Raw genomic sequence first — 25,551 nt, forward strand, 5'->3', positions numbered from 1 at the left:
CTCAGAATTTAAAGTAAGAAGTGTGGCAGTATATTACATAAATTCAGCTCGACATAATCATAGGTTACTCTCCTAGGAGTTGCTCTTGTTACCTTTGCAACACCGCCCTCTAGTGGTGTAATCTCCCAGAAAATGCCTTTTGTACAAGGCAGCAGCTGACTCCTCCCTCGCTGGTCGGATGACTCCCGTCGTCTTCCCGGTGAAAAGAAAAGGGGCGAACCCAAAGGCCCCACGCGGCGGAGTCTGGATCCAGTGTGTCTAACATGGCTATGACGTCATCACCACACGATGGACGGGCAAACAATGTTTATTATTATTAAGTTTGAAGGACTTATTATTTCTTGTTTACTCTGTTACTTTAAGAAGGATCAATAGAGGCAGATTCCATTTTTGGTCTGAAGTTTCTTAAACAAAACCCTCAAAGTTGAAGAACTACACATACAGTTTTGTCTAAATTAAACTGTAGCAAGAAAAAAAAAAGGCTTATATATTGTAAGCCTGTGTATGTATTTAGTTTTATTTTATAGGGGCCATATCATGCAAAACCCATTTTGTTTTAGCCTTTAAATACTTATGTACTTGTAGTCTCTATAATTGAATCTGTCAAAGTGCTAGATATCTTTATATTCTGTTTAGGGTCATATTTTCCAAGCTATTCAGTATTCAGTAATTCACCTTTTTTTATTATAACTTTATATTTACTGCAGAACTGCTTAACAAAGTAATTTAATTCCAGTTTACCAATTTCACGAATCTGCCATTTATATTATATATATTATTTTTGGTTGAAACTTTGTAGTTCAAGCTCAAGGATGCCAAAGCTAGGGCAGGGGTCCCCAGCATGGTGCCAGGTAGCCCCCAGGACCATATGGGGTACCCTCAAGCCTGTTCAAAAAATGTTATTTTATTCAGTTGCGCTTCCTCTTTAATCATACTTGTATTTACACAGATTTAGAAGCATTTAAAAGTTTATATTAAACAAAGTTAAGGTGAGCTATGACTCTTCAAAGTTCAAAGGTCAGTGCAGGTAGCCCTTCGTATAGAACAATACCAATGAAGTAGCTCTCAGTTTCAAAAAGGTTGGTGATCTCTATGCATAAGTGAAAACGTTCTGTTGTTGGGTGTATTAACCCCCCACGATTAATTACATTGTCCCCTGCATACTACAAAAATGGCAGAACGGGGTGGAGTGGAACGCTCCGTAACCTGGACGGGAGGCGAGATGTGAAGTGCCTCATTTATATTTAAAGAGACAGCACCAAAATGAGCTGCTTTCAGGTGAATCTCAGAACAGGGGTAAAAAGGGGGAACGGGGAGCTACAATAACGAGCAATTCAGACCAAAGCTTTGCAGTTCCACTTTTTATAGACCACAACTAAATGATTTAAATGTGAAAAGGAAGGCATTAAAAATCATGATATGGCCCTTTTTAAGGTTATTAGAAATATATACTGTCAAGTGCTTTAAAAAATCCCCATATATCTCTACCGTCGTTTGTTAATATTAGACCCGTGGGTTGTTCGAGTCCAGCTTAGTTCTGCCTGATCTCTCCCTGATCTACAGCAGTCTGCACGGAGCTGCTCTGACAGGAGCACAGACGGGCAGGAAGGAGATGCCTGGACAGACCGATGCAGACATACCTGGTGAGAGGACTCCCAATGCAACCTCCCTTTTAACAACATGCATGTAGGAGTAGTGATCCTGTCTACCTTAAAGTGTCAGTTTCTCTGTTTCCACAGTATGAACCTGTAAACCTGTAGCTATTTCTGTCCGCTGCTGCTTAAATCTCCTGAGGGTTGACAGCAGCTTGGGCTGGGATTTGGCCGGCGTTAACTTAGACAACTGCAGTAACTTGCTGACCTGCTTAGATTTAGAGCATTGTTCCTGTCATGCCGGCAGCAGAGAGGTGGCTCACACACGCTTTTTTTTTTCTTTTCTCTCTCTCTCCCCTCAGAAACAGGAGCCATCTTCACATTTGGGAAGAGCAGCTTTGCTGACAATGTCCCCAGCCACTTCTGGTTGAAAAACGACCATCCGGCGGAGATATGTTGCGGCAGAGAGCACAGTGCTGTAATCACAGGTACACGCACCTGATTGGACGAATTCGGTCATAGTTGGTTTGGTGGTGACTGAGTATGGGTATTTTTCTGCAGCCAAATAAAAATTAAAGCCCTGTAATAATTCTGCAGAAAATGGAAGGTTGCTCATGTTTGGTGGTAACGCTGGAGGCCAGCTGGGACTGAAGATAAAGCCAGCTGCCAATAAGCCAGCCTCTGTAAAAGGTATCCACACGGACCACATGTAATCAGTTTTATTACTAACACCATGCCTTGCACGGTGCCTGTCACTGTACAACCTCAAGCCTCTGCGTGTTTTGTGGGGGATTTTATATAACAGCTTAACACAAACTAGTGCCAAATTGTGAAGTTGAAGGACAAACATACATGATTTTTAAAATGTGAAAAAATAGATTGACATATTGTATATGAAAAGTGCAACCCACCTTTCTGGTCAACCTACATGTACAGCCAGAGGGGTAGTTGAATAGCTCAGATCTGCTTACAGATTTCTTCTCGTCTTGCTTTCCTGTCACTCCTAAATGTTTTCGGATCATCAAACAAAACTTAATCTAAATGCAACAATAACAAGTAATTAACAAACGCAGTTTTCAATTAAGGATGTCATTTATTATGAAAAAAATATATATGTTAATGGTAAACTGGTTCTATTGGAAATTTAGAAATGAAATAAGCCGACGCCTCCGTGCTTGGTGAGGCAGTCATCTTGACTGTGCTATCGCTCCTCGGGTGATTTTTCTCATGCTCTGCAGAATATATTAAGCTTACCTCACAAATTTAGGTGGTCTGCTGAAGCTGCAAAGCATCCTTCTGCGCCTTCTCTGCGTCTAACACAAGACTAAACTAAGATACTAAACTAATAAAGCAAGATCCAAACGCGCAGAATTAAACAACAAGGGAATGCTGAAAACACAAAAAGAAAAGAAAAAACCCTGAAGATTGTGATACGTCATTCCTACATTCAAGCATGGCCGTGGTAGTGAGATGATGGGGGGGTGTTTTTGCTGCTCTGGGATCTAGAAAACATACCAAAATCGATGGGATGGTTAATTTTGCTGTGTACAAGAAAATCCTGAAGGAGAATGTTCAACCATCAGTTCACAACACTAAGGTTGTGGAGCGGGTTATTGAATCCAAAGCATACCAGGAAGTCCACCTCTAAATGGTTAAAAACGTTTTTTTTAAATGCATGTTTAGCAGTGGCATAGTCAAAGTATGGATGTAAATGTAGCTTTACTGTCTTGATAAATTATAGTATAATTTAAAAATCAATCAAATGTTGTATTTACTCAGGTTATATTTGCATGATATGTGTATTTTTTTTATTTGAGACATTTAGAGTAACAACAAAGAAACAACAAAAGAAGACTCTGCATGGGGCAGGCGTTCTCGGGGCTAAGGCTTTACTCCCTGGTTTAATAACAGTTTTGTAAAACATGAAGATGACAGTGAAAGTTTGAATCCTGCTTTCATGGCATCTGAGGAAATTAAGCTACAGAAGTATTTTAGTCTTGTAAGACTTAACCAGCGGTATAGGCTGTTTTTCTCTCAGCCCTGAAGCCTGAAAAGGTGAAGCTTGTCGCCTGTGGGAGAGATCACACACTTGTCTGCACACGTAAGAGGCAAAACTAACTATCTCCAACATTAAGATGTCTCCATTAAACCAGCTTTTTAATTCCTAACAGGTCTTGTTTTTAAATCTTTTCTCTCTTTTTTGTTTTTTTTTCCCAGTTCAGCACTGCATCTATAGTGCTGGTAGGAACCAGAAGGGTCAGCTGGGTTTGGGCCACAAGAAGACCACCAAATCTTTTCAGCTCCTGCGTCCGTTTGGTCAGCCGGCACCGGTCAAAATGCTCGCTGCTGGCAGCAGCACTTCAGCTGTCTTAACAGGTCTGATGAGTGATAAAGCAGAAAGAGAACCCTATGTGCACATACGCTGAGCTTGGTTTGCTACCCTCTGCCCGTGTGTGCAGAGGATGGGAGGCTGTTCATGTGGGGAGACAACTCTGTGGGTCAGATCGGTTTAGGGGACCAGGTGTTTGCAGCACAACCCACAGAACTGAATATGGGACAAGCGGTGATGTGGGTCTCCTGTGGGGACCGCCACTCAGCGTTTGTCACAGGTACGATCCCAGACCCACTCTGACGCAGTTAGGCCAGACTTTCCTCTCTGTTCCTGTCATTTTGACCATTAATAATTCTGTCTCAGTGCATGGACGACTTTACACCTTTGGTGAAAGTGCAAATGGACGACTTGGTCTCCAGGAGGAGCAGCTAGCCAATCACAGAGTCCCCCAGCAGGTGCACAGTATTGTGGGAAGTGTCATTCAGGTGTGCTGTGGTGGGGAGCACACTGTGGCGCTAACAGGTATGTTGACAGGATGGATTTTACCTGAAACACATTTGAAAAGAGACCCTTTAGAAGTAGATAACTTGTCAAGTTTTAAAAATACATCATGTAAAGCTCATTCTTTCCTGGTTGAATGAAAAAAAACAACACAATTTAATGTGTTCTTGCGGAGATATTGACCGAAAACTGTTAAAATGTTTGATTTAGGTTCCTCTATATAAAAAAAAAAAATACTGCTAATTTTCGTCAAGTTATCAAGAGCCACCATGCCCAGATTCACAGTATGCAGACTCCTGGGTTAAGATCAGAAACATCTTTTCTAACATTATTACTATTACCATGTTAAAAAGACGCCCCCTCCCTCCACCTGTTTGTGATTTTGGCCACCACAAACAGGTGTGTTAAGGAGTTAAGGAGAACATCTCAGGTAAACAGAATCCAAAGCAGGACAACAGAACCTCAGACAGAGCAACAGAGGAACCAGCAATGAGTGGTGAAAACCAGGGAGCTTAAATACTGAGGGAGTGGAGAAAGGCAGAAACAAGTTAGAGCGATCAGGTGGAGATGAAGAACAACTCATGTTAGTTAATACAGGGGAGGGGAAGTGAGGAGTGTAATCACAGGAACGGAACAGAGAAACCACCTGGAAGAAATCTAACAGAAATAGCACAGAAAGTAGAAAGAACACAATAATAACCTAATAATCAAGTCCACAAATGAACTAAAACGGCAGCAAATAGAGAACATCAAAAACTGTGAATAAACAGAGACTAAAGTAAAAGATACAGCAGATAAATAAACTCTCAATTGTGATTAGTTACATTTGTCTTCCTTGTGTTGTCGCATATGATTTTCTGTGCCAGGGGAGGATGTGTACACGTTCGGCAGGGGTCAGTATGGTCAGCTGGGCCATGGGACGTTTCAGTTTGAGCTTCATTTGCCAAAAGCGCTGGAGCACTTGCACAACAGCAGCGCCAGACGCATCGCCTGCGGAGAAAGCCACACCGCTGTGATCACAAGTGAACCAGCTTTCAGCTACTCCTCTAGTCATATTTGGAAACACTATTCTGTCCTCCCCTTTGTAGCTCTGCATGCATGGTTGATGTACAGCAGAAACACTATCCTCAGGTGTTTTTGAAGTTTGGTTCTTTAGAGGGGTTACGAGCAGTATTGAAAAATGATGGAACTCCACTTTGGTGTTTGCCTGATTGGTTTGAAAGCTTTTCTTTTTATTGAAACCACCACACACTGTAGTTAAGATACTGACTGCTCCTAACTCCTTTACAAAACCCCAAATTGAGATACACCTAAATTTATGTTTTGAAATTTTATAATCCTATGGACCAAACTCTAAAAATCATGTTTATGTTTGCCGGTTTCCAAAGCTAGTAATTTAGTAAGGTTTTTCTTCTCTAGGACTCAAGAACCAACATTTTATAAATATATCCAGTAAAAGAAAGTTAGAATATTCATCATAATGCATGATAGTTTAGTGCAACTAGCATATGAAAACAGTAATCAATAAATTATACTTAAATTTTGAGAACAAGTTAAGAAAAACAAGAAAGATCACTTTTTGTATTTACCTAATTGCTTTATTTTTTTATTTTTTGGGAAGTCTTTTGAAAGGGAGTTTATGTTGTTGTTAAATAATGCAAAATTGCCTTTGTCCTCCTCAGAGGCTGGGCTGCTCTACACATTTGGTGACGGCCGCTATGGAAAACTGGGATTACAGGAGGAGAATTTCATTAACCGGTTCAGCCCGACGCTGTGCACGCGTTTTCTGAAGTACAGCGTTCAGTCGGTGAGGAAAAAGGGAAAGACTCACAGAGCCCTGGAGACAAGAGTTTAAAACAATTTAAAAATGAATAGTTATTATAATGTTTTTTTTTTCTTTTTGGCTGTGTAATGAACTTAAAAAAAAAAAAAAAACAATAGACAATGTTGCAGAAAAATTCTCACCCTGTGCACTTTTTCTTATTCTTCCTCAGAGGAAAGCCAGATCTTCGTCCTAAGGTCCTGTTTTGTTGTGTTTTGACCGACACAGAAAATGTGCATAGTTGCAAAGTAGAAGGAATATAATACACAACTTTTAACCTTTATTACATATAAAAAATGTGTTTGTTCTGCCTGGGTATCCGACCCTTTTTAAACCGACCCCCCCCCCCCCGCCCCAAAAAAAAAAAAAAAAAAAATCCAATGCAGCCGCCTCTCTTCTAAAGTCACCGAACTGGTTAATAAGGTCCACCTATGCATCATTTTATCCCAGTATAACTCCAGCCGCCCTGTGAAGAGGTTTGTTTGAGAACATTTATCAACAACCAACATCAAGAAAACCAAATAACACAGCAACAGGTCAGAGAGAAAGTTGCTGAGAGGTTATATAAACGATATCCTGACTTTTGTTAAGTCTGTTATCTGTAAATGGACGTAATCTGAGACCGCTACGATGTAACTGTTCTCCTAAACCAGGGGCCTGCAACCTCTACAGGCTAAAGAGCCATTTTGCCTACAGTCCACTCCAATTAAACTCGTTCAGAGCCGCAAATGTTGCCTGGCCTTTTTTAAAAAAAGACAAGTTATAATTTTTGATAAAGATCTACTGTAGGAAATACGTTGTCATCGTTAAAGAAACGCCCTTTTATGTCAATTTTGAGGTTTAAAAAAAAGAGGATGGACGGGATGTTGATATTTGTGGATTATGATGTAAAAAACAACATCAACATAGTTAATCATGAAAAAATATGGATTTAAAATTAAATATTACTGGCACTTTTAGCATAATTCTGTTCAGAAAATTAAAAGCAATCTTTCCAAGAAAAAACGACTAAAACCTGCATTTATTATCATTATTACATTTAAATACCATAATATACATATAATTTGTATGCAAAGTTATTGTGGAAGGTCCAAAGAGCCACTTGCAGCTCCAGAGCGTCAGGTTGCACACCCCTGACCTAAACTGGCAGCTATGGCAGAGAGAGCATTAATCAGAGATCCAGAGCTCAGGTGGGAAAATATGATGACAGGACCATTAAAAATTGTGCTCTCCATGAATTTGGCCTGACATATGGTGGTAGCAGAATCAAGCTGTAGGGCTACTTCTTTTGAACAGGGACAGGCAAGTAGGTTAGAAATCATGGGAATATGGAGGAGCTAAAAACAGGGCAATTCTGGGAGAAAAACCTTTCAGAGCCTCTGCCCTGGATAGAGACTGGATATTAATCCATGTTCAAAGATGGTCTTCATCCAATCAGGCCGAGTTTGAACTAGAGAGAGGCTCCATCTGTCAATTGATCTTCTACTTTATGCCAAGTTTTTAGCCAATAAATCTGTGGGAACAACCTTATCGGAGCTAAAATACTATTTCAAACATAAAACTGTTACAACTTTGGCATTATTTTATAGATACAGATAAATTGTCTATTTCTGAGAGGTGGCTGGTGACAAAATACCCAAAGATTCAATTCAAGGAAGCTTTTTGTTGTATGTTTTGTGCCAACATCGGGTGTTATCAGCTGAGTTTGGAAGCCTTTTTGCTGAGATGCTTGGCTGAATGTTTTCACTCCTGGGCTGAATACAAATGGATGCCAAACTTATCAGATTTTAATTAGTATTTTTTTTATACATAATTCCTTCTAATTGATATCTATGCGTCATTTTTTTTTCCTATTACATATAATGTCCCCCAAAACACAGAAGTTTGTGTTTGCAAAGCGTTAAAGCGTGAAAAGGTTCAAAGGGTATGAATACATTTGCAAGTAACTTTAATTGCTGAGGGCTGCAGATTAACATTATGTCAAAAGGTAAACTCTACATTTTATAAATAGGCTACATTGTTTGAGATTTTTACTTTTTTATAAAGAAAACAAATCTCACAATGTTCAAATTTCGTGTCTATTTTGTGTCCCTCGCATGTTCAGGTGTCCTGCGGTGGACATCACACTCTGGTCCTGGCTGTCCCCAGGTCAGCAGCACAGAGTCTGGACGTCGTGCCAGAGAAAGACGCCATAGTGACGGGCTTTTTCTGCCAGGAGCCAGAAGACGCCGTGAAACCGTGGAAAGACTCTCTCATGGATCCGGCTCCAGTGGTCCCGCTCGCCGCTCTGGCTGCTCGTGCTCGCCACAGAGAGAAAGTGAGACTCTTTAACACCTCCCTTCTCTTTTTACAAGCACCACCATGTGGGATGTCCTGAAACAGCAGCGGGGGGAAAATATTACACGTTTCTGCAGCAGCTGCCTTTGTCCTTCTTAAACCTGCATTCTGCTAAATCCTCTTCAACGATATATAAATAATAATAAAAAAACTATTTAACATTTCCCCTTCTCTTGCAGTCCCAGTTTAGCTCCAGTAGGGAGAAGTATTACACAGATCATGGTGCAGTTCTGCTTCAGTAACTCACTGAGGAGGCTGCAGAGATGCATTTCAAACCTTAAACTCAGCTTCTTTTGCCTTTCAGACGACTTTCGTGGAGCTGTTTGGAGAATTGCCTCAGAAACGCCTTCGTCTTAACTCTGGCCTCCTCTGTACCTCCTGGCCGATGTCTGGAAGCATCCAAAATCTGAAGCTGCTTCCAGAGGCTGCTCACCCCCCCACATCCTCCCCCAAGGCAGCAACAGAAAGCCCGCTTCTGTCCCCCAGGTTTCAGTCCGTATCCTCCCAGTTATCCTCCAAGCCGTCAAGCCCACGTTCGCGATCACCTTACCCCTGTCAGAGCAAAGCCTCCGACGCTGCTCCCTCCCGGTCCAAACCCAAAAAGCTGTCTTCTCCTGTATCTTCGTCCTCATCTATATCTAATGGCAACCCAAGCAGTCCTGCTCGTGCTAAAAAGGCTTTGAACAGCACAGCATGCAGAGCGTCGAAGAGCGAAAACGCCTTAAGCGATAAACCGTCTGATGCTTCACCACCTAACAAACCCTGCAGCCCCAGCAGACCCCTCATCCATGTTACCGACGGCAACCTGAACCAGGACCGACCGCAAACAGGTAGCGTAAACTCACAGGCATGTGGTTTGAGGATCTGCAGTCGGTGAAGTCCTGTCTTTTGTTTCAGAGGGAGAAGCTACAGAAGGAAAACTAATCTCTCAAGATGTGGAAGACGAGGGAAACCGTGTGGATTTTTTGCCATACATGGTATGAGAAAAGGTTTTTATTAGCTTGTGCAAGGGTATAATGTTTGATGGAGGAGATACATGTGGTATACAGTCATTAAAACCCAGTCTGCTGAGTGTTATTATCCTCCTCTGGTTTCTTCTTTCTGCTCTAAATTATAAGCACTCCAGGGCAGGAAGCAGCAGAGTTGAGCACACTCCGACTTTTCCAGGAAATCTGCATACCTCAGCATATATACTGTATTTGTGTGTCTGTGTGTGGGTTCTGAAAAGCACATGGGACAGCATAGCAGTTTTCCACTTCACTTTGAACCTGACGCAAAACGTTGAACTTAATTTTGATTTCTAAGTTTTCTACTTTAATGAAAGTTTTCAAAATGTTTTCATTGAGAGTCGACTTCCAGCCAGAGTCGATCCACTCTGTAGACGTATTCAGGCTCAGGAATGTATGCCCACACTAACCCTAACCCACCTTCAAGTCTTTCTATGGCCTAACCCTAACTCAACCCTAGCTGACACCTTAGTGCTAAACCTGAACCCTAACCTAGAAAAAAGTCCTCGCTTTGCTAGTAAAATGAGCAAAAAGTGGTCTCGCTCAGCTGCAAGTAAAGAACATAAACACACACACTTGTATAGTGTTTTGGAGAAGCTGGCAGCCACCTTGCCATATCTCATCAGTGTTTCCACGGCCAGCGATGAAGCAAGCAGTGACGGTTGTGTGCTGCAGGTTTTTTCTCCAACATGTGGAGCTCAGTAACCCAGTCCTGTCTCATACAGAGGGCGTTAGTGTGTGCAGCGGCGACAGGAATGTTTGCTTCTGTGTATGTGCTTTGCATCTGATGGATTAATATTATGCTAAACAGTGTCTGAAAAGGACATAAATATCGATGTTTGTGCATAAATATAAAACAATGCATCATTTATTTATATCTTTCTTCCAATGACCACAGTTGAAGACTCTGATCTAAACCATCCTGTTATTGCACTTGTTGTCTGTTTAGGGTTGTTGTTCTGAAGGAGGCCTTCTGCCAAAGTCTCTAGTCTTTCATAGCCTATCCCAGATTTATGTATTCTACACCCATTTCCCCCCCACAATGGCTTTCTTAGTGTCATACTTCCATAAAAGTCCAGATTTGTGAAGTACACTACTAAGAGTTGTCTTGCATGAACTGACCAGTGCTCAGTTACAGGTTTAATGCTTGGGATTCTGCTTTTTAACCTAACCCTGCTATAAGCTTCTCCATAGCTGTCTCCCTGGCCTGCCTGCTGCGTTCATTTTTTCTTCCTGATGCTGTTTGATAACAAACGTTCTCTAACAAAGCTCTGAGGCCGTCACATAACAGCTGGGTTTATAATATTGAGATTAGATTAAACACAAGTGGGCTTCGTTGGTTATAGGAGACCTCTCGATTTTATTCAGGGGTATCAGAGCAAAGTGAGCATTTTACTCGTCAAACTTTTGAAAAACTATACACCCTTCTTCCATCTAATTTACAATCATAAAGGACTGTGTTCTGAATAATTTTTTTTTCTTTAAATGTGTCATTATAATGTGACAAAATGTGAAAAGGTGTAAAAGATATGATTACTTTTACAAGATGCTGTGTAGTCAATGATGACTTTTGCTCTTTTATTTTCCTATGTGCTCATAAGAAGTTTAAAGACATTGTTGTAACTGTTTTGTGCAAAACTTTATTTGCACTTAATCTTAAAATCCTAAAAATATATGTAATTTCTTTTCTAAAAGATTGATTTATATTTATAACGTTTTATACACTGGCTTATCAAAAAGATAAGATAATATTAAAGGGATCAAAATGTTACATTCGGTCATTGATAGCACTCTGGTTTGTTCTAAGACCCTCCCTTTTCCTCACTGCCTTGTTCTTTTAAATCTAACAAATGTTTTATTGTTGCCTTATAGGAAAAGAAAACTGCGAGAGTTCAGATTTCAAAAGAGCCAGAGGTGCAAGCAGACGAGAACATTGACCAAAGCTCCCTCACCAGAAAGGAAGAAGGGTTGTTGCTGAAGAGCAGGAAGGAAAAGCCAAGAGTCACATCTCAGGACCATCAGAACATTAACAAGAGTAAAACAAAAACCCCAGAAGTAAAAAAAGCCCCAAAAAAGGGCTATAGCATTAAACTGACACATCGTGATGAGAGAGGAGCAACAAAACACCAGCCTGTGCAGAAAGCAACGACCAAAGTAAAGAAACAAGATGAAGATCAAGTGACGGAGCAATCTTTTAAGAAAGAATTAAAAGTTACTTCAAAAAGAAAGAAAATACCATCTGCTTCTTCGGAAACAAACCCAACTCTAATGGGTACAGAAAAGCAGAAGACAAGCTGTTTAATCTCTGCTGGAAATATCTCAAAGGATGATGCTGTGAGCTCTGATCTAAAACCTGCCGAAGTGAAGAAGCGGCAGGACACAAAGCGACTAAGGTCCACTCCAAGCAAGAAAAAGGTTGAATCCTCAACGGGAAATGTCCAAAGCACTGCAGTGGCTGCAAAACCACAAAGACCTGAAACCGCACAAATTACCCACCCGTCTCAGGCCGAGTCTCTAAGCGTGAAATCTACACCCGTCAAAGTGATTAAACACAAATCAGCCGGAAATCAACGCAAACATTCAGAGGAACCTTCTGCTGGATTTGAAAGCGCCATAAAAGGCGACAGGGACGGGTTGATTGGTGCAGAAACTACAACTGGAGGAGTTGAAGGCAAAACATCAGAAAAAAAGAAGTTACTTCAAAAGAAGGAAGGACCTAAAACTAAACAGAGAGATAAAACAAAAAGAGCAAAAGCAGAAGGAGGTGGTGACGTGGACTCAGAACGCATTAGCGAAGCCAAACCAAGGATTAAAACAACTAAAGCCTCCAGCCTGCTCTCATCACATCATAAAGAAGCTTCTGAAATCTCAAGCGGTGCAGCTTCCTCACAAAGCCCTGAGAGAGACAAGGGGCTTTCTGACGGCGGCGCTAAATCCTCGCAATCCTCTGACCGTGCTGCTGCAGAAACACCTGCACCTGATAGAAAGGAGGCCGAAGACCTGCATGACAGAAAACAAACGTGGGGGGAAATTCTGAGCGACGCGGCGTCTCTTCTGCCCGCTGCGGGGATGGCAGGCGCAGCCATCGGCCTCCTCGGCGAGGCCGTGACTCATGTGGAGGCTTTTCGGGTTGATTTTGACGGCGCTGCGTCTACAGAAGCTAAAACGTCACTTAAAGCCAACCAGGTCACAAAGCAGAGTGTACTGATTCACCCCTCCTTCTCCTCTACAATACTGCATTCTGATTCTGAGGAAAGGGACGAGAGCACACAGAGGGATGCTCAAATGAGCATCTTTTCAGACCTGGGAAACGCTGCATATGAGGAAGAATCTAATGATCCATCAGAGCAGGATCCGTCTGAGCAGACCGGGAATAAGGGAACTTTTGAAAACGAGCGTGGAGGAGAAGAGGAAAGCTCTGAGGAGGAGGATGATCCCAAGAGGATCCAAACTAACACTGGCGATGAGGAGCGTGAGGAAGAGTTAGTAAGCGATGCGGACAAGGACGAGAACAGAGAAAGCAGCGTTGGCATGGGTGCTGCGGAGGACAGCGAACCCGGGGAGGAAGATCAAGAGCAAGGTAGCGAATCCGACGAAGAGGAGAGCAAGGGGGAAAGCAAAGAAAGCAACAAAAGTGACACCACGGATGCTGAAAGTGAGGAAGAGGAGAGCGGCAAGGAAACAGGTGAAGAAGTGAGTCATTCTGAAGTGAGCGAGGCAGCTGAGGAAGATGAAGGTGGAAGTGAGGAGCAAAGCGACGAGGAGAGCGAAGGAGAGGAAGGTAGCGAGGTGAGTGGTGACGAGGAAGAAAAAAATAGTGATGGATCGGTGCGAGAGCATAGTGAGAGTGAGGGGGAAGAGGAGGACAGGAAGGAAAGTGACACTGCGGTGTCCGAAAAAAGTGAGGAAGAAGAGCAATCTGAAGAAGAAGAGGAAGAAGAGGAAAGTGAGGAACCTACACTGTCCGACGAGGAGCAGGAAACAGGGAAAGAGGAGAGTGGGGGAGATGATTATGTGGATGAAGACAGCGAGGAGAAGGAGGAGGAGGAAGAGGAAGGAGAACTTTCTGCAAATGATGAAAAAGCTGAACAGGAGGCGACTGAGGATGAGGAGGAAGGAGAAGGGGAGGGAGAGAGCTCCGAGGAGCAAAATCAGGGGGAAGAGCAGGTGGGCACAGGAAGTGAGGAAGATGAGGCCACAGAGGATGAGAGCAAAAGTGAGGAGGAAGAGAAAAGCATAAAAGGAGATGAGGAAAATGAAGAAGGAACAGAGGAAAGCAGCTCTGCTTCTGAAGAAGAAGAAAGTGAAGATGACGACGAAGAAGAGGGAGGAAGTGAGGAAAAAGGAAAGGAGAGTGAGGAAGAGGAAGAAGTAGAGGAGGAGGAGGACGAAGAAGAAGAAGAGGAAGAAGAAGATGGAATGCAAGAAGGTGTACAAGAAGAAGAACAGGAAGGAGAGGAGGAAAACAATCAAGATGGAGAACAAACAGAAGATGAGGAGGAGGCAGAGGGGGAAGAAGAGGCAGAGGAGGAAAAAAACGGAGATGAAGAACAAACAGATGACGAAGAAGAAGAAGAGGAGGAAGAAGAGGAAGAGGGAAAAGATGAGGAAGAGGAGGAGGAAGATGAGGAAGAGGAAGAGGGAAAAGATGATGAAGAGGAGGAGGAAGATGAGGAAGGCGAGGAAGAAGAACAAAAGGAAGAAGATGAGGGAGACGAAGAAGACGGAGAAGAAGCTGAGGAGGAAGAAGCACAAAAAGCAGAGGAGAAGAAAGAGAAGAAGAGAGAGACTTCAACCAGAGCAAAAAGAGAGGGTCCCTCATCGTTGGCTGCACCAGGGTCTTCCTCAGGTAAATGGAGAGAAGCTCCCAGACCGGCTCCGAGGAGCAAGCAGAGCGCCGCCGAGCAGAAGAAGCCAGAAGAACCCCAGCAGTTCTGGAACGACGTTCTGCCTCAGTACCTGGACCTGCAGTGACTCTCCCATCTATTGACAGAGGAAGAAGAGGATGCTGTCACCGTGGTGACAGTATACACTGCTGGGTGAACCGGGGCTTCCACGCCTTAAAGCGGAAACTCGTCTGTGGCCATCTTGAACTTTAACCCACCAGGAGTGGCCATGGAGACAGGAAACTCTTTTATAGGAAAAGTTGAGACTTTTCAAACTTAAATGTTCTGTTGTCGCCTCCTACTGGACATCAGTATTGTTGCACCTAAATGCACAAATGCAGAGATTCTATAATTAATCATTTTTAGTCTTAAACTATTGCTGGTTTCACACTAGCTGACATGCAACCAGAACATCGGCGTATTCAATGATACATCACACAACCCACAGAATAACGTGCCTGCCTGTAGCACTTTTCTTAATACTTTTATCTCAGTTTTATCTCAATATATCCCAATTATCATATAAAAGCCAATAAATCTCAACAATATGATTCTCAAAGAAGAACACATAAAATACATAGAGTCGTTACAAGCACTATGGTCTAGTTTAAGCCTTTCTTTCAGCTAATTGTGATGATGATGATAGAGTCATTTATCACAGTTTCATCTTCCACTTAACTTTAAATTAATGTGCTTGGATACAGGATATGATTATATATGTATTGTAACACGACATTTCTGTATTAAAAATCCATTTTTGTTCCTATCTGAAACTCTAATGTATTCCGGGAAACTGAATTTTGGGTTTTGGGATAATCAACTTTAAGAAGTAAGTGCTTGAAACACATCACTCTCTGCATTATGAACCCAAGAAATACATGAGTTTAACTTTTTGAAATATATTAAAGAAATAACTATATTTTCTAAATACATTTTAAATCGTTGAGATGAATTAGGGTTATCAGGGTGAATTGGTCACCAATGCCTCTTTATTTCTGCTGCTAATATCTCCATCGTTTTTTGTGTGTATTCGCTGCTATTGCTGTTTATTTGTACCATTTATGCAAAAAACAAAACAAAAAAATAAAAATCTAATGATGTGAAAAAAATCAGAGCCACATAAATATGAGACAAGCTTATTTTATCCGTTAACACCCATGTTTAAAATAAGGCCAGGTAAGTCCGAACAGCGACAATGCTGTTTTCTGTATAAGAACAATAAAGTTGTTTTCTCTCACTTGATTGTTTTTTGTATAATTCGTTGCTTCTCCCTTACCTCCCATCTGCTTTATGTAAAGTTGTTTTAGTGAAATGTTTTACTTTCAGCAATATCCCTGCATGCATTTAGTCATGTTGCTATTGCCGAATGCTGACTGAACTCAAGAAGCACACAGGTACAGAAAACACATGAACGAAAGGATCTTCGGAGGCAGAAAATTTGTAAAAAACTAATTGAGGCCACATCTTCAAAGAAAATAAAAAATAAAGAAAAAATGTATACTTGGACCTGATAACTTTTACCAGAAAGTACTTGTTGAGCACTTTGCTGGAAAGCTAAACTCTGCGTGCCACTGGGAATGTGATCTATAAACATGGACTTGGCAGTGTTGTGCTGTATGGATGCTTTTCATCAACACGGGAAAGGCAGGCTTAGTTGATAGGAAGATGGATTTAGCTAACTGTGGGACAATCCTGAAAGAAAACCTGTTACAAGCTGAGGCAGATGTTCACCTTCCAGCTGGACAACGACCGTAAACATAAAGCCAGAGGTACAATAAAGTAGTTTAAAGCAAACCTTACTCATGTTAGAATGGCCCAGTCAAAGTCCAGGCCTGAATAAAGCTGAGAATCGAAGCTCACATTTGTTTTCTATCCTTTCTAGTCTTATTTAAAAAACAACAACAATAACTATCATTAATATACTGTTACGTTTATGGCTGTAATGTGACAAAATGAATAGATTTTTGTCACATCGTCCTCTCACTTCATCGTTGTGTTCTCACAAATCTCTCTGCGGTTTAGGATCTTGTTCACCAAGATCTATATCAGGTGTGGGCATAAACCACCTTGAAAGTTCATCCATGTGGAAAACTATACTATTGGCAAGCAGCGTTCTCATGCACCAGAAACACTACAGCTTGCCAAATAAGGAGTAATAATAACCGAGAAGCATATCAATCATTTTTTGACATGCTACTTCTAAATAAAATGTGACAGATCGGACAGATTAGGGATTTGAATCATTTTGGGCTTAACTGTCCCTTCAAATAAGCAAAACTAAAACAACTTTTATTATACTAAATGTAGGTACAACAGCTTTGTGTGCTGCATTCCCACTGAATGTGTGGTTACTAACTCCAGGCCCTGGCTCTCTCTGGTGCCCCCCCCCCCCCCCTCGGCCCCAGCCCCTGACTCATGCCGGTGCATGGCCTGCCTGCTTTAAAGAGAATCCTCCCTTGTTTCTGGAGCAAGAGGCGGGCTCTTAGGAAAAAGCAGGAATGTGCGGAGAGTTTTCCCTGCGAGCTGTCCTCCTCCTCCTGCCCACACGTTGGAGATCGCCCGTCCAGACATGGAGCTGTGGCCGCTGGTGCTCCTGTTCATCCAGCTCTGTCTCTGCTCCGGATATGAAGGTAAGACCTGGCCAGAAGGCCCTCATTCAACATCTATTAAGCCTTGCTGGGAGAGGAAGAACGATCCAGAAATGACCCTGCAGCTTATCTCCCCCCGCTGCCTGGAGGGAGGGAGGGGGGGTAAATGTGAAGCAGCAGTGGCTTCTGGCTTTGAGTTGGACACTCTGTGTGGGACTTTTTGCCTGAGTTTGATCAGAGGTCTGAGTTTGCTGAACCGCGGTTGTGTTTACGTGGAAGCTGGGGGTGGAAAGCGGGGGGGAGTGCAGTGTGCATCTGGGGGACGTTTTTTTTTTTTTTTTTTTTTGCACAGAGCTCAGGTCTGTTCCTTCCACTGAAAGCTCTGCAGCATATTTCTGCTCTTCACACTTCTTATCTACTCAGAGGGACACAGGAAGAGATTTTTTTTAATTAAAATAAAGATCATTTCCACATATGTTCTCCTGTAACTTTTTATAGAACCAGCATTTTTTTTCCTCTCTTGCAAAGCCTCATTAGCCTTAACGTTCCTCTGCAGCAGTAATTAGATGCTTTGCACTCCTCTTAATTAGCTTTCTCTATCTCTCTTTGTTACGCCTGAGCACACTTTTTTTTTTTTTTTGGTTATTATTATTTAAACACAATAAATAATTACATGTTTTTATGCATCCAGCACAAGAAAACAAGCAAGTTTTCCCCGACAGATACAAGAGGGAGCCTGCAGCCTGCTGCTGTGAGCAGATGAAGTCACATCAAAGCTCATGTGTGTGTATGAAAGGAGAGCAGTGTGTGTGGATGGGAGCAGCAGTGGGGGTTATGAGCGTGTGGACGGCCGTATGATCATGCAGGCTGCAACATGAACACGCACCGAAAGACTTAAAAGCTGCTCATCAGGCCGACGGGACTCCAGTCTGTACTTGTGTATACGTGTGTCTGTGTGTGTTTGGATTTATGAGAGGTTGACTTTACAGTGGGGGGGCAGTTGGCATTAGTTCTGGTGGTAAATTATGCCTTTCATTAGTAGCGTGTGGGTGCCTGAGTACACTAAGATGTTGGGATGTAGACGTTTCCACACACACAGAGCGCTTCTGCTCTTTCTACAGGGGCAACTTTTATCTCCAAACAGCTACAAACGTTCACGTAATTCGTTGAGGTTTTATGTGGCAGACCCTACAAAGGGATGTGACAACAAACCCACAACTCTTTGTTGAGCTCTATAATCTCAGCAACTAAAATACACACCGAGTGTGGGCATTGTGGGTAAGGAGAGTTCAACCAACAGGCCAGATACATTACTGTGATGGACCAGTTGCACGAATAGAACTACAAACATAGTGTCTGCCCAAAAATACTGCATGCAAGCAGTCCGCTATCGCGATATAACACCCCTTGATGTTGCAATGATGCCTGCACTTTGATATATTGTGGAGCTCAAATTCTTAGATTATATTATTGTATTAGCTGAGCCAGGAAATTATTTTATCGCAACACATCAAAATTATATGACTACCAAAGATAAATAAAATGACATGCAAGGGCTAAATGCACGGGTTTAAAATGGTTTCTGGGGATGAAAGGTGGGGTACGAAACGAAGGAAGGCTAACCAAACAGCAACTTAAAAAATCCTCTGAAAATGTTTTTTTTCAGAGATGATAAAAAAAACAACAACTTCTTTTTCTGCAGGAGTCTAAAATATCTCTAGGCACAACATTCATTAACGATGGGAAAGTCATTAATTTCCCCATCTTTCCCATCATTAAGCAACGGTGCTTCCAACCATGCAGCCGTAGAGTCAACCAGAAAGTTGTGATTGACAAAAATAACGCTATCACCTTTAAACTGTTAGCGTTCACTTTTTGCTTTGCCTTTGTTATTTCAGAGTAGAGACGTTCTATTATATCCCATCAGGCCACAGTCTAATTGAAAATGCCGGTTTTTGAAGAAGGATGTGCTTCTTCTACAGCTTGTCATCAACCCAACTAAATGAGTTTGACCCAATTTCTGATCAAAGCTGCCCAACCTATGGCTCAACAGAACTAAGCAAGTTGCAGTTTATTAAAGAACAAATATTTGGTCCCACTAGTAATGGACCCCAACGTACAACCCCACGGCATTTAAAGTCATAGGGAAGATTAAATTAGGATGCGATCAAGAATCTGCAGCAGACCTACAAAGACAAGACTCATCCCCTAAACTGACGTGCATAGAAACAGCCAAGAGGCTCATGCTAAGTCTGGAGGAGCTGCAGAAATCCACAGCGCAGGTGACAAAACGTATTAATTGTGCACACCAGATATCTGGCCTTTATGGAAAAGTGGCAAGAAGAAAGCCACTGTTTTAAAAAAATAAAAAGGTCATAATAATGTTCCTTTGATGTTAACTGCAAGCTGTTCAGGCGGTGAAGCAAATATTTGCATAAAAGGTACATTTACTTTGTTCAAATCATCCAGGCCCGCACAACATCAGAAAAGCATTCAGTAACCAATATTGTTTTTTATCTTATTTATTGCAATCACAATCCGACAGAAGTAAGCGGCGGGGCACTTTTATTAATGGCTAATATCTCCTGAAATCAGAGTAGTTTGACATCCCTAAGGTGAAACAGGGCGGCAGCATCATGCTGTGGGAATGTTCGTCTTGAGCTGGGAGTTTGAGGCTGCGCCGAAAGTTCACTTTCCCGTGAGACAATGAGCTACAATGGCCTGGTTTTAAATCAAAGCATCGTGCTGCCCCAGAATGTCCAAGTCAAAGTCTAGATTTAAATCCAACAAGGAATCGGTGGCAAAATGTGAAATGTAATGACCAGATGCTCTCTGTACAATCTGACTGAGCTGGAGCTGTTTGGCTAAAAAGGGCAATAATATCAGGCTCCAACTGTGCAAATCTGTTGAAGACATTAAAGACAGTCAAGGTGCTGAATATACTTGTCTATAGTCCCTCAGAGAACCGCTGCACCGTCTGCACGATTTGCTGAAACAAAACTATAGCTTTGCACCAGAGATAAATAAAGCATTTAAGGGTGTAATAACGGCAAATTAAACTACATAATTAAGAAACACACCTTATATTTTGTGCTCTCTCTGCCGTGTTGGCCTGCAGCAATACTCCAGCAGAACAAACTTCCTCCACAGTCTGACGGCTCTTATTAAAAGCCCCGAGAGAGCAGCTAATTGGGAAATCAGGCTCAGTGATCATAAGTGTGGTCACTCCAGGAGGATGGTGAGAGAAGAAAGCTCCCGCTGTTCCTGAACTCTTCCAGCTTTGGCAGAGATTTTACCAACATGTCCTTTGATGTAAGGGGGGGGGGAAAGGAAGCCGATGCTGGCGGCTCGTTTTCCCTTCATCGTTTTGACAGTTTCATTATCTATGGACGCAGAGAAGTCTCAGACTGCTCGTACTTACCTTGAATTTCTTTGAATTAAGAATGTCTTCATCAACAAGCATAAACTAGACCGAGTCCATTTGACATAATCTGTTTTTTAGCTGCTGCTGTGTCAGCAGTTTCAGACAAATTCAAGCCCTATTGGCCAGAGATCAAACAGCAGTTTGTCTTAGTATAGAATGGATCCAGGGATCAGACAGTGTGTGCAACGTCCATGTGGGTCCCCTTCCCTCCAGGGCTGCTTGTTGGTCTTTAAATAAAAGAGGCGAAAAAACAGCGAGCAATGGCAATACTCTCAAAGCCAAAATAAACCAGCTCCTCGTATATCAAAGTTGCAAGACTTAATCTCAAGGCATTGCAGCCTTAATTCTTTGTTTGCTTTGTTGCATAATTGAAGCATTTCTGCAGACTGAGAAGGAAGTGTCTGAAAACATTTTTAACATGATCATCAGAATGATCATGTAGCGGTTCAGTGAAAAATGGTAACTGTAAGTAGAGCAGCACAATATATCCAAACAAATCTATCTATCTATCTATCTATCTATCTATCTATCTATCTATCTATCTATCTATCTATCTATCTATCTATCTATCTATCTATCTATCTATCTATCTATCTATCTATCTATCTATCTATCTATCTATCTATCTATCTATCTATCTATCTATCTATCTATCTATCTATCTATCTATCTATCTATCTATCTATCTATCTATCTATCTATCTATCTGTCTATCTGTCTGTCTGTCTGTAGATATATATATATACATATATATATATATATATATATATATATATATATATATGTATGTATGTATATACATATATGTGATGCTAAAGCTCACAGAAATTGTTATAAAACAAAATAATGAAGAGTTTAAGAAAAAAAATCAAGACTGACGCTCAATGTCATTAGATCCAGTTTGCCCCAAAATTTAGAATTCCTGGTGAACTGCTTTTTTTCTTGTTTTTTTACTCTCTTAGCTCTGAGTAGTTTTAATTTAAACTGGGAGCACGCACAAACACATTCGCCCCGCCGCACACACACAGAGGAACACCTACGACTGGATTTGTGTGCTTGCCTTGTTCGCCCCATCAGGTCAAGCTGAGATTTTGCAACAGTCTACACATTAGACGGCCAAGTCTGCTCAGTAGGAGGGCTTTCATAGCGCAGTTCATGTTGTGGGATTCTGATTGATGAAACCTTAAAGCATTGGGCGAGTGTGTGTGTTTAAGTGTGAGAAGACTTGCTGGATTTCATTCTAGACTGGTTTTAGTTCATCTTAGAGAAAAGCCATGATAAGAAATGGGGTAGCGGGTCACAGACTAGCTCACTGACAGGATGCTCACGTATGAAAGTGGAGGCCAAACACTTCCCTCTTATGAGTCCTGAGCAGAGACCATATCCACACCAGCTTAACTCCTTCTGCACCAATTTCTCCTCATTTTGTTGCCTTCAGACCTCCTCTGTCCCCATCTGCCCCAGTCCCTTCTCTTCCTCGCTCATCACAATTCTCCTCACGCTTATCTCTCACCGCTGCCACTCAGCTGTGTCCTCCAGCGGCCCTGGATCCATCAGAAATTTATTCTCGTTTATCAGTCGCTCTCTCTCAATGATTGTGTCCACAGCTAAAGCCGACTCAGAGTGGTCCATGGTAGGTATACGGCTGAAATTCAAAATGTGCACTTTACATGTAGGAATCTACAAACTAAAGTGACATTTTTTTTTTCTTTTTGTCTTAGATTAAATCAGACTCCTGCTTTTGGTCAGTTAGGATTACAATAATTCTTTCATAGTAGCTAAATGCCAGAATAATGAATAAAATTATTCTTAGATCTAGAAGTTCAGAAGTTAACAGCAATTTCCTTGACAATTTGTTTATAATTTCTTTAAACTCTATGATTTAGGCTGAATGTTTTATGCCTCCCTCCACAATCTTCTGACAAACGTTTACTGGCATTTAGTCCAACTCCTTCTGACTGTGCAACAGTGTCCTCGTTGTAGGCCGTCTTGCTCACAGAGATCTTTTTGAGTAATTAAGCCCACAAGTTTTCCTACAGAAGCGAGGTCAGGACTTTGTGAAATCCAAATAATGTAATTTGTCATTGTCTGTTTAGAAGTCCCATTTCAATTCAATTCAATTAAATTTTATACAAATAGCGCCAATTCATGTAACATCTCATCTCGAGGCACTTTACAAAGTCAAATTCAATCAGATTATACAGATTGGTCAAAAATTTCCTATATAAGGAAACCAGTTGATTGCATCAAAGTCCCTACAAGCAGCATTTACTCTTGGAGAAGCGTAGAGCCACAGGGACAGTCGTCTGCATTGTCCATGGCTTTGCTGCAATCCCTCATACTGAGCAAGCAAGGAGCGACAGTGGGAAGAAAAACTCCCCATTAACGGGAAGGAAAACCTCCGGCAGAACCGGGCTCAGTATGAACGGTCATCTGCCTCGACCGACTGGGGGTTACAGAAAACAGAGCAGAGACACAACAAGAGAGACAAAAAAGCACAGAAGCACACATTGATCTAGTAATCTGTTCTACATTAGATGGTAGTAGCGGGTGAGCCGTCTTCTCTGGATGACGTCACAGTTAACAGAACGTCAGACCAGGTGTACCTACTATGAAGAAAAAAAAAGACAGAGCAAAAAGTTAAAAGAAATGATTCATTTCAATGCAATGCAAAACTGGAGAACAGTAGAACTCAGTAGAGTGAGAAAAATAGGCGCTGATGTCCTCCAGTAGCCTATAGCAGCATAACTACAGATATATCTCAGGGTAACATGCTTTTACTTCTAGGGCTTTTTCCAGCTTAAAGATTGCCGTTTTTATAAAAAGCCAGTGCTGGAGCCAGTTCTTAACCAGACCTGTCCACCACCTAAGAGCCAGTTCAGAGCCACATCAACATATCATTAGAAACATCTCAGTCCAGTTAATGTTTGATCCTCTCCCTGTGTCATTCTGTGCTTTTGTCAGGGATCATAGTGCATTGGGTCAGTTTCACCACACAAATGATGTTATTTATCCCGGTGTTCCTGATGCAGCTGCTGGAAGTGTAAAACACAGAAATGAAAATATTACAAGCTACAATTTGATTGAAAACCTTGTTATGCATCCAGAATGGGCTATTAGGGATAGAAATTGATGAAGACATAGTACATGACTAGGTCCCCTCAATGAATTGGTTGCTTTAAAAAGCACAACTATGTAACTTGTGGATATCCTGATTGGCTTTTGCTTTTTTCCATGATGTCACTAAAGAAAGCACTGTATTTGAGTATTTGTCTCAAAATAAATTTTATTCATTCACATTTTGTGAATTAACCTATTATTAACTTTTAAAACCATTGTATCATCATCTGGGCTTTTCCAAATAGTGTATAGGCAAATTAATCTCTGTGTATCTAAACCCCTGAATTTTGGAAAAGTAATAAAATAAAATAATTATGTTTCATTATTCTGGTGTTTAGTAAATAGAAATCATGTTGCTGATTCTGACTGGCCTAAAACAAAACTCGTTACTCTGATTTAATGTCAGACAGTGGAGAAAAGAAAAGGCAAAGTGTCGATCATGTCTTTCTGCAAACATCTGGTTTCAGCTGAAACTCATCTTCTGTAAAGTTCAAGCTTTTCCATTGGCATCGGCACTAGCAAGGGGGCTTTAAAAGGAATATTTCCACCTGAACATTTATTTATTTACTGAAAAGAAACTGGATCTTTTGGAAATGTAGTCTTTCTGCATGTGTTCTGTCCAAAAGGTCCAGGTCAGCCCCCCTGCAGTCGGATTAATTTAGAAAGTTGAGCAAGATTTCTTGCTCAACTTTCAGCTTGTTTTGTGTGCTTTACCCTGAGTTGTCCAGGGAAAAGCTTTAAAAGATTACTCAACATGTAATCTTGTGTCCACTGTTTTCTAGACGTTTGCTCTTGTTTTCTTTCACTTTCAGGGTCAGGGCAGTACGCTTACGGAGACGACGAGGACTGGTACTCTCGTAGACATAAAGGTGACTCCTCTCGGTTTGCCGCTGCTGCAACGAACATGCATACATGCACGAATATGAGCGTAACCTCAGAGATCAAGTAAACCATTAGTTCATTTTAAGTCATGTTCTTTAAAAAGCACCTAAACAAGTTATTTTGGTAGTTTAAAATTACTTTGTTGAAACCTAATGAAACAGTTTCAAAATTACAGAAGTAAGCAGGATAACAAAAAAAAAAGACAAAGAAAACCTGGTTCTTGATTGGTAAAATATAGGGCAGTTTTCAAATAAAGATTTAAAAGAGAAAAAGGTTGTTAATCCTAAACTAAAATATATATTAGCCCCCCTTTGTTAACTTATAAATTAGCAGTGTTTGTTTGCCGGTTCATCTTCACCAGCTAGTTACACCAGGATCAGGGCCAGGCCTGCAGAATTAATAAATCACAGAGCCTGAATGACAACGCGAAGCAGGCAAAAAGAGCCCAAACAGCAACACGTCATGCCCTAATCTAACGAAATCTAAAACCAGATTAGAAACAGAACCACTGACATCGGCCTGGAAAGGGTTGTGAAATTATATTCAAGGCTTTTGGGAACCAGATTGAGAGCCATTATCCTCAAATGGGGAAAAAAAGCATCAAGTTGGCAAACAAATATACTCCATAAGTAGGCAGGCCTCACCTATCTCATATATACACTGCAAAAACAAAACTAAAAATAAGTCAAATTTTCTTAAAATGAGTTTATTTGTCCTTGAATTGAGCATGCAAATAAGATGATTTGCCAATGGAATAAGATTTTTGCACTTAAAATGGGAACTACTCATCTCCGTCATCTTATTTCAAGTGCAGGAAATCTAATTATCTTATTTTAGGGATCAAAATACTAATTCCATTGGCAGATCATCTTATTTACCTGCTCATATCAAGGACAAATACAGTAAGTTCAAGAAAATGTGACTTATTTTTAGTTCTGCTTTAGCAGTGTAGGCTGTGGTGTTAGTACACTGCAAAAACAGAACTAAAAATAAGTCACATTTTCTCAAAATTAGTGCATTTGTCCTTGATTTGAGCAGGTTAATAAGATTATCTGCCAAT

At 41.3% G+C, this 25,551-nt stretch overlaps 2 protein-coding genes across 3 annotated transcripts in view; both read left to right on the forward strand.

The window, feature by feature from the left end:
• Window positions 1-1,556: 1,556 nt before the first annotated feature.
• Window positions 1,557-15,571, forward strand: rpgra (retinitis pigmentosa GTPase regulator a). The gene is made up of 13 exons (XM_036139163.1): window positions 1,557-1,643; window positions 1,955-2,080; window positions 2,190-2,282; window positions 3,631-3,693; window positions 3,810-3,968; window positions 4,052-4,201; window positions 4,288-4,446; window positions 5,292-5,447; window positions 6,108-6,232; window positions 8,352-8,564; window positions 8,889-9,414; window positions 9,482-9,561; window positions 11,464-15,571. The coding sequence occupies exons 1-13, from the start codon at window positions 1,613-1,615 to the stop codon at window positions 14,563-14,565; spliced, it is 4,983 nt and encodes a 1,660-aa protein (XP_035995056.1). The 5' UTR covers window positions 1,557-1,612; the 3' UTR covers window positions 14,566-15,571.
• A 1,385-nt stretch (window positions 15,572-16,956) lies between these two features.
• The window catches only part of srpx (sushi-repeat containing protein X-linked), a 29,312-nt gene continuing 20,717 nt past the window's right edge, over window positions 16,957-25,551 (forward strand). Inside the window, exons 1-2 of one of the 2 annotated variants that reach the window (XM_036139166.1) lie at window positions 16,957-17,107; window positions 24,422-24,478. In XM_036139166.1, the coding sequence (XP_035995059.1) occupies window positions 17,047-17,107; window positions 24,422-24,478 (118 nt within the window). In that variant the 5' untranslated portion in view covers window positions 16,957-17,046. The remainder of the gene's footprint in view (window positions 17,108-24,421; window positions 24,479-25,551) is intronic. The other variant, XM_036139167.1, reaches the window with a different exon arrangement.

Source organism: Fundulus heteroclitus, chromosome 7 (assembly GCF_011125445.2).
Source record: "Fundulus heteroclitus isolate FHET01 chromosome 7, MU-UCD_Fhet_4.1, whole genome shotgun sequence".
In the NCBI taxonomy this organism is placed as follows: Eukaryota; Metazoa; Chordata; class Actinopteri; order Cyprinodontiformes; family Fundulidae; genus Fundulus; species Fundulus heteroclitus.

Excerpts from the sequence above, each read along its gene's own strand:
- rpgra (XM_036139163.1), top strand. The coding sequence starts at position 1,613 with ATGCCTGGACAGACCGATGCAGACATACCTG. Across the intron at positions 2,283-3,630 it reads TAAGCCAGCCTCTGTAAAAG|CCCTGAAGCCTGAAAAGGTG; the intron begins GTATCCACACGG and ends TTTTTCTCTCAG. Across the intron at positions 9,562-11,463 it reads TGGATTTTTTGCCATACATG|GAAAAGAAAACTGCGAGAGT; the intron begins GTATGAGAAAAG and ends GTTGCCTTATAG.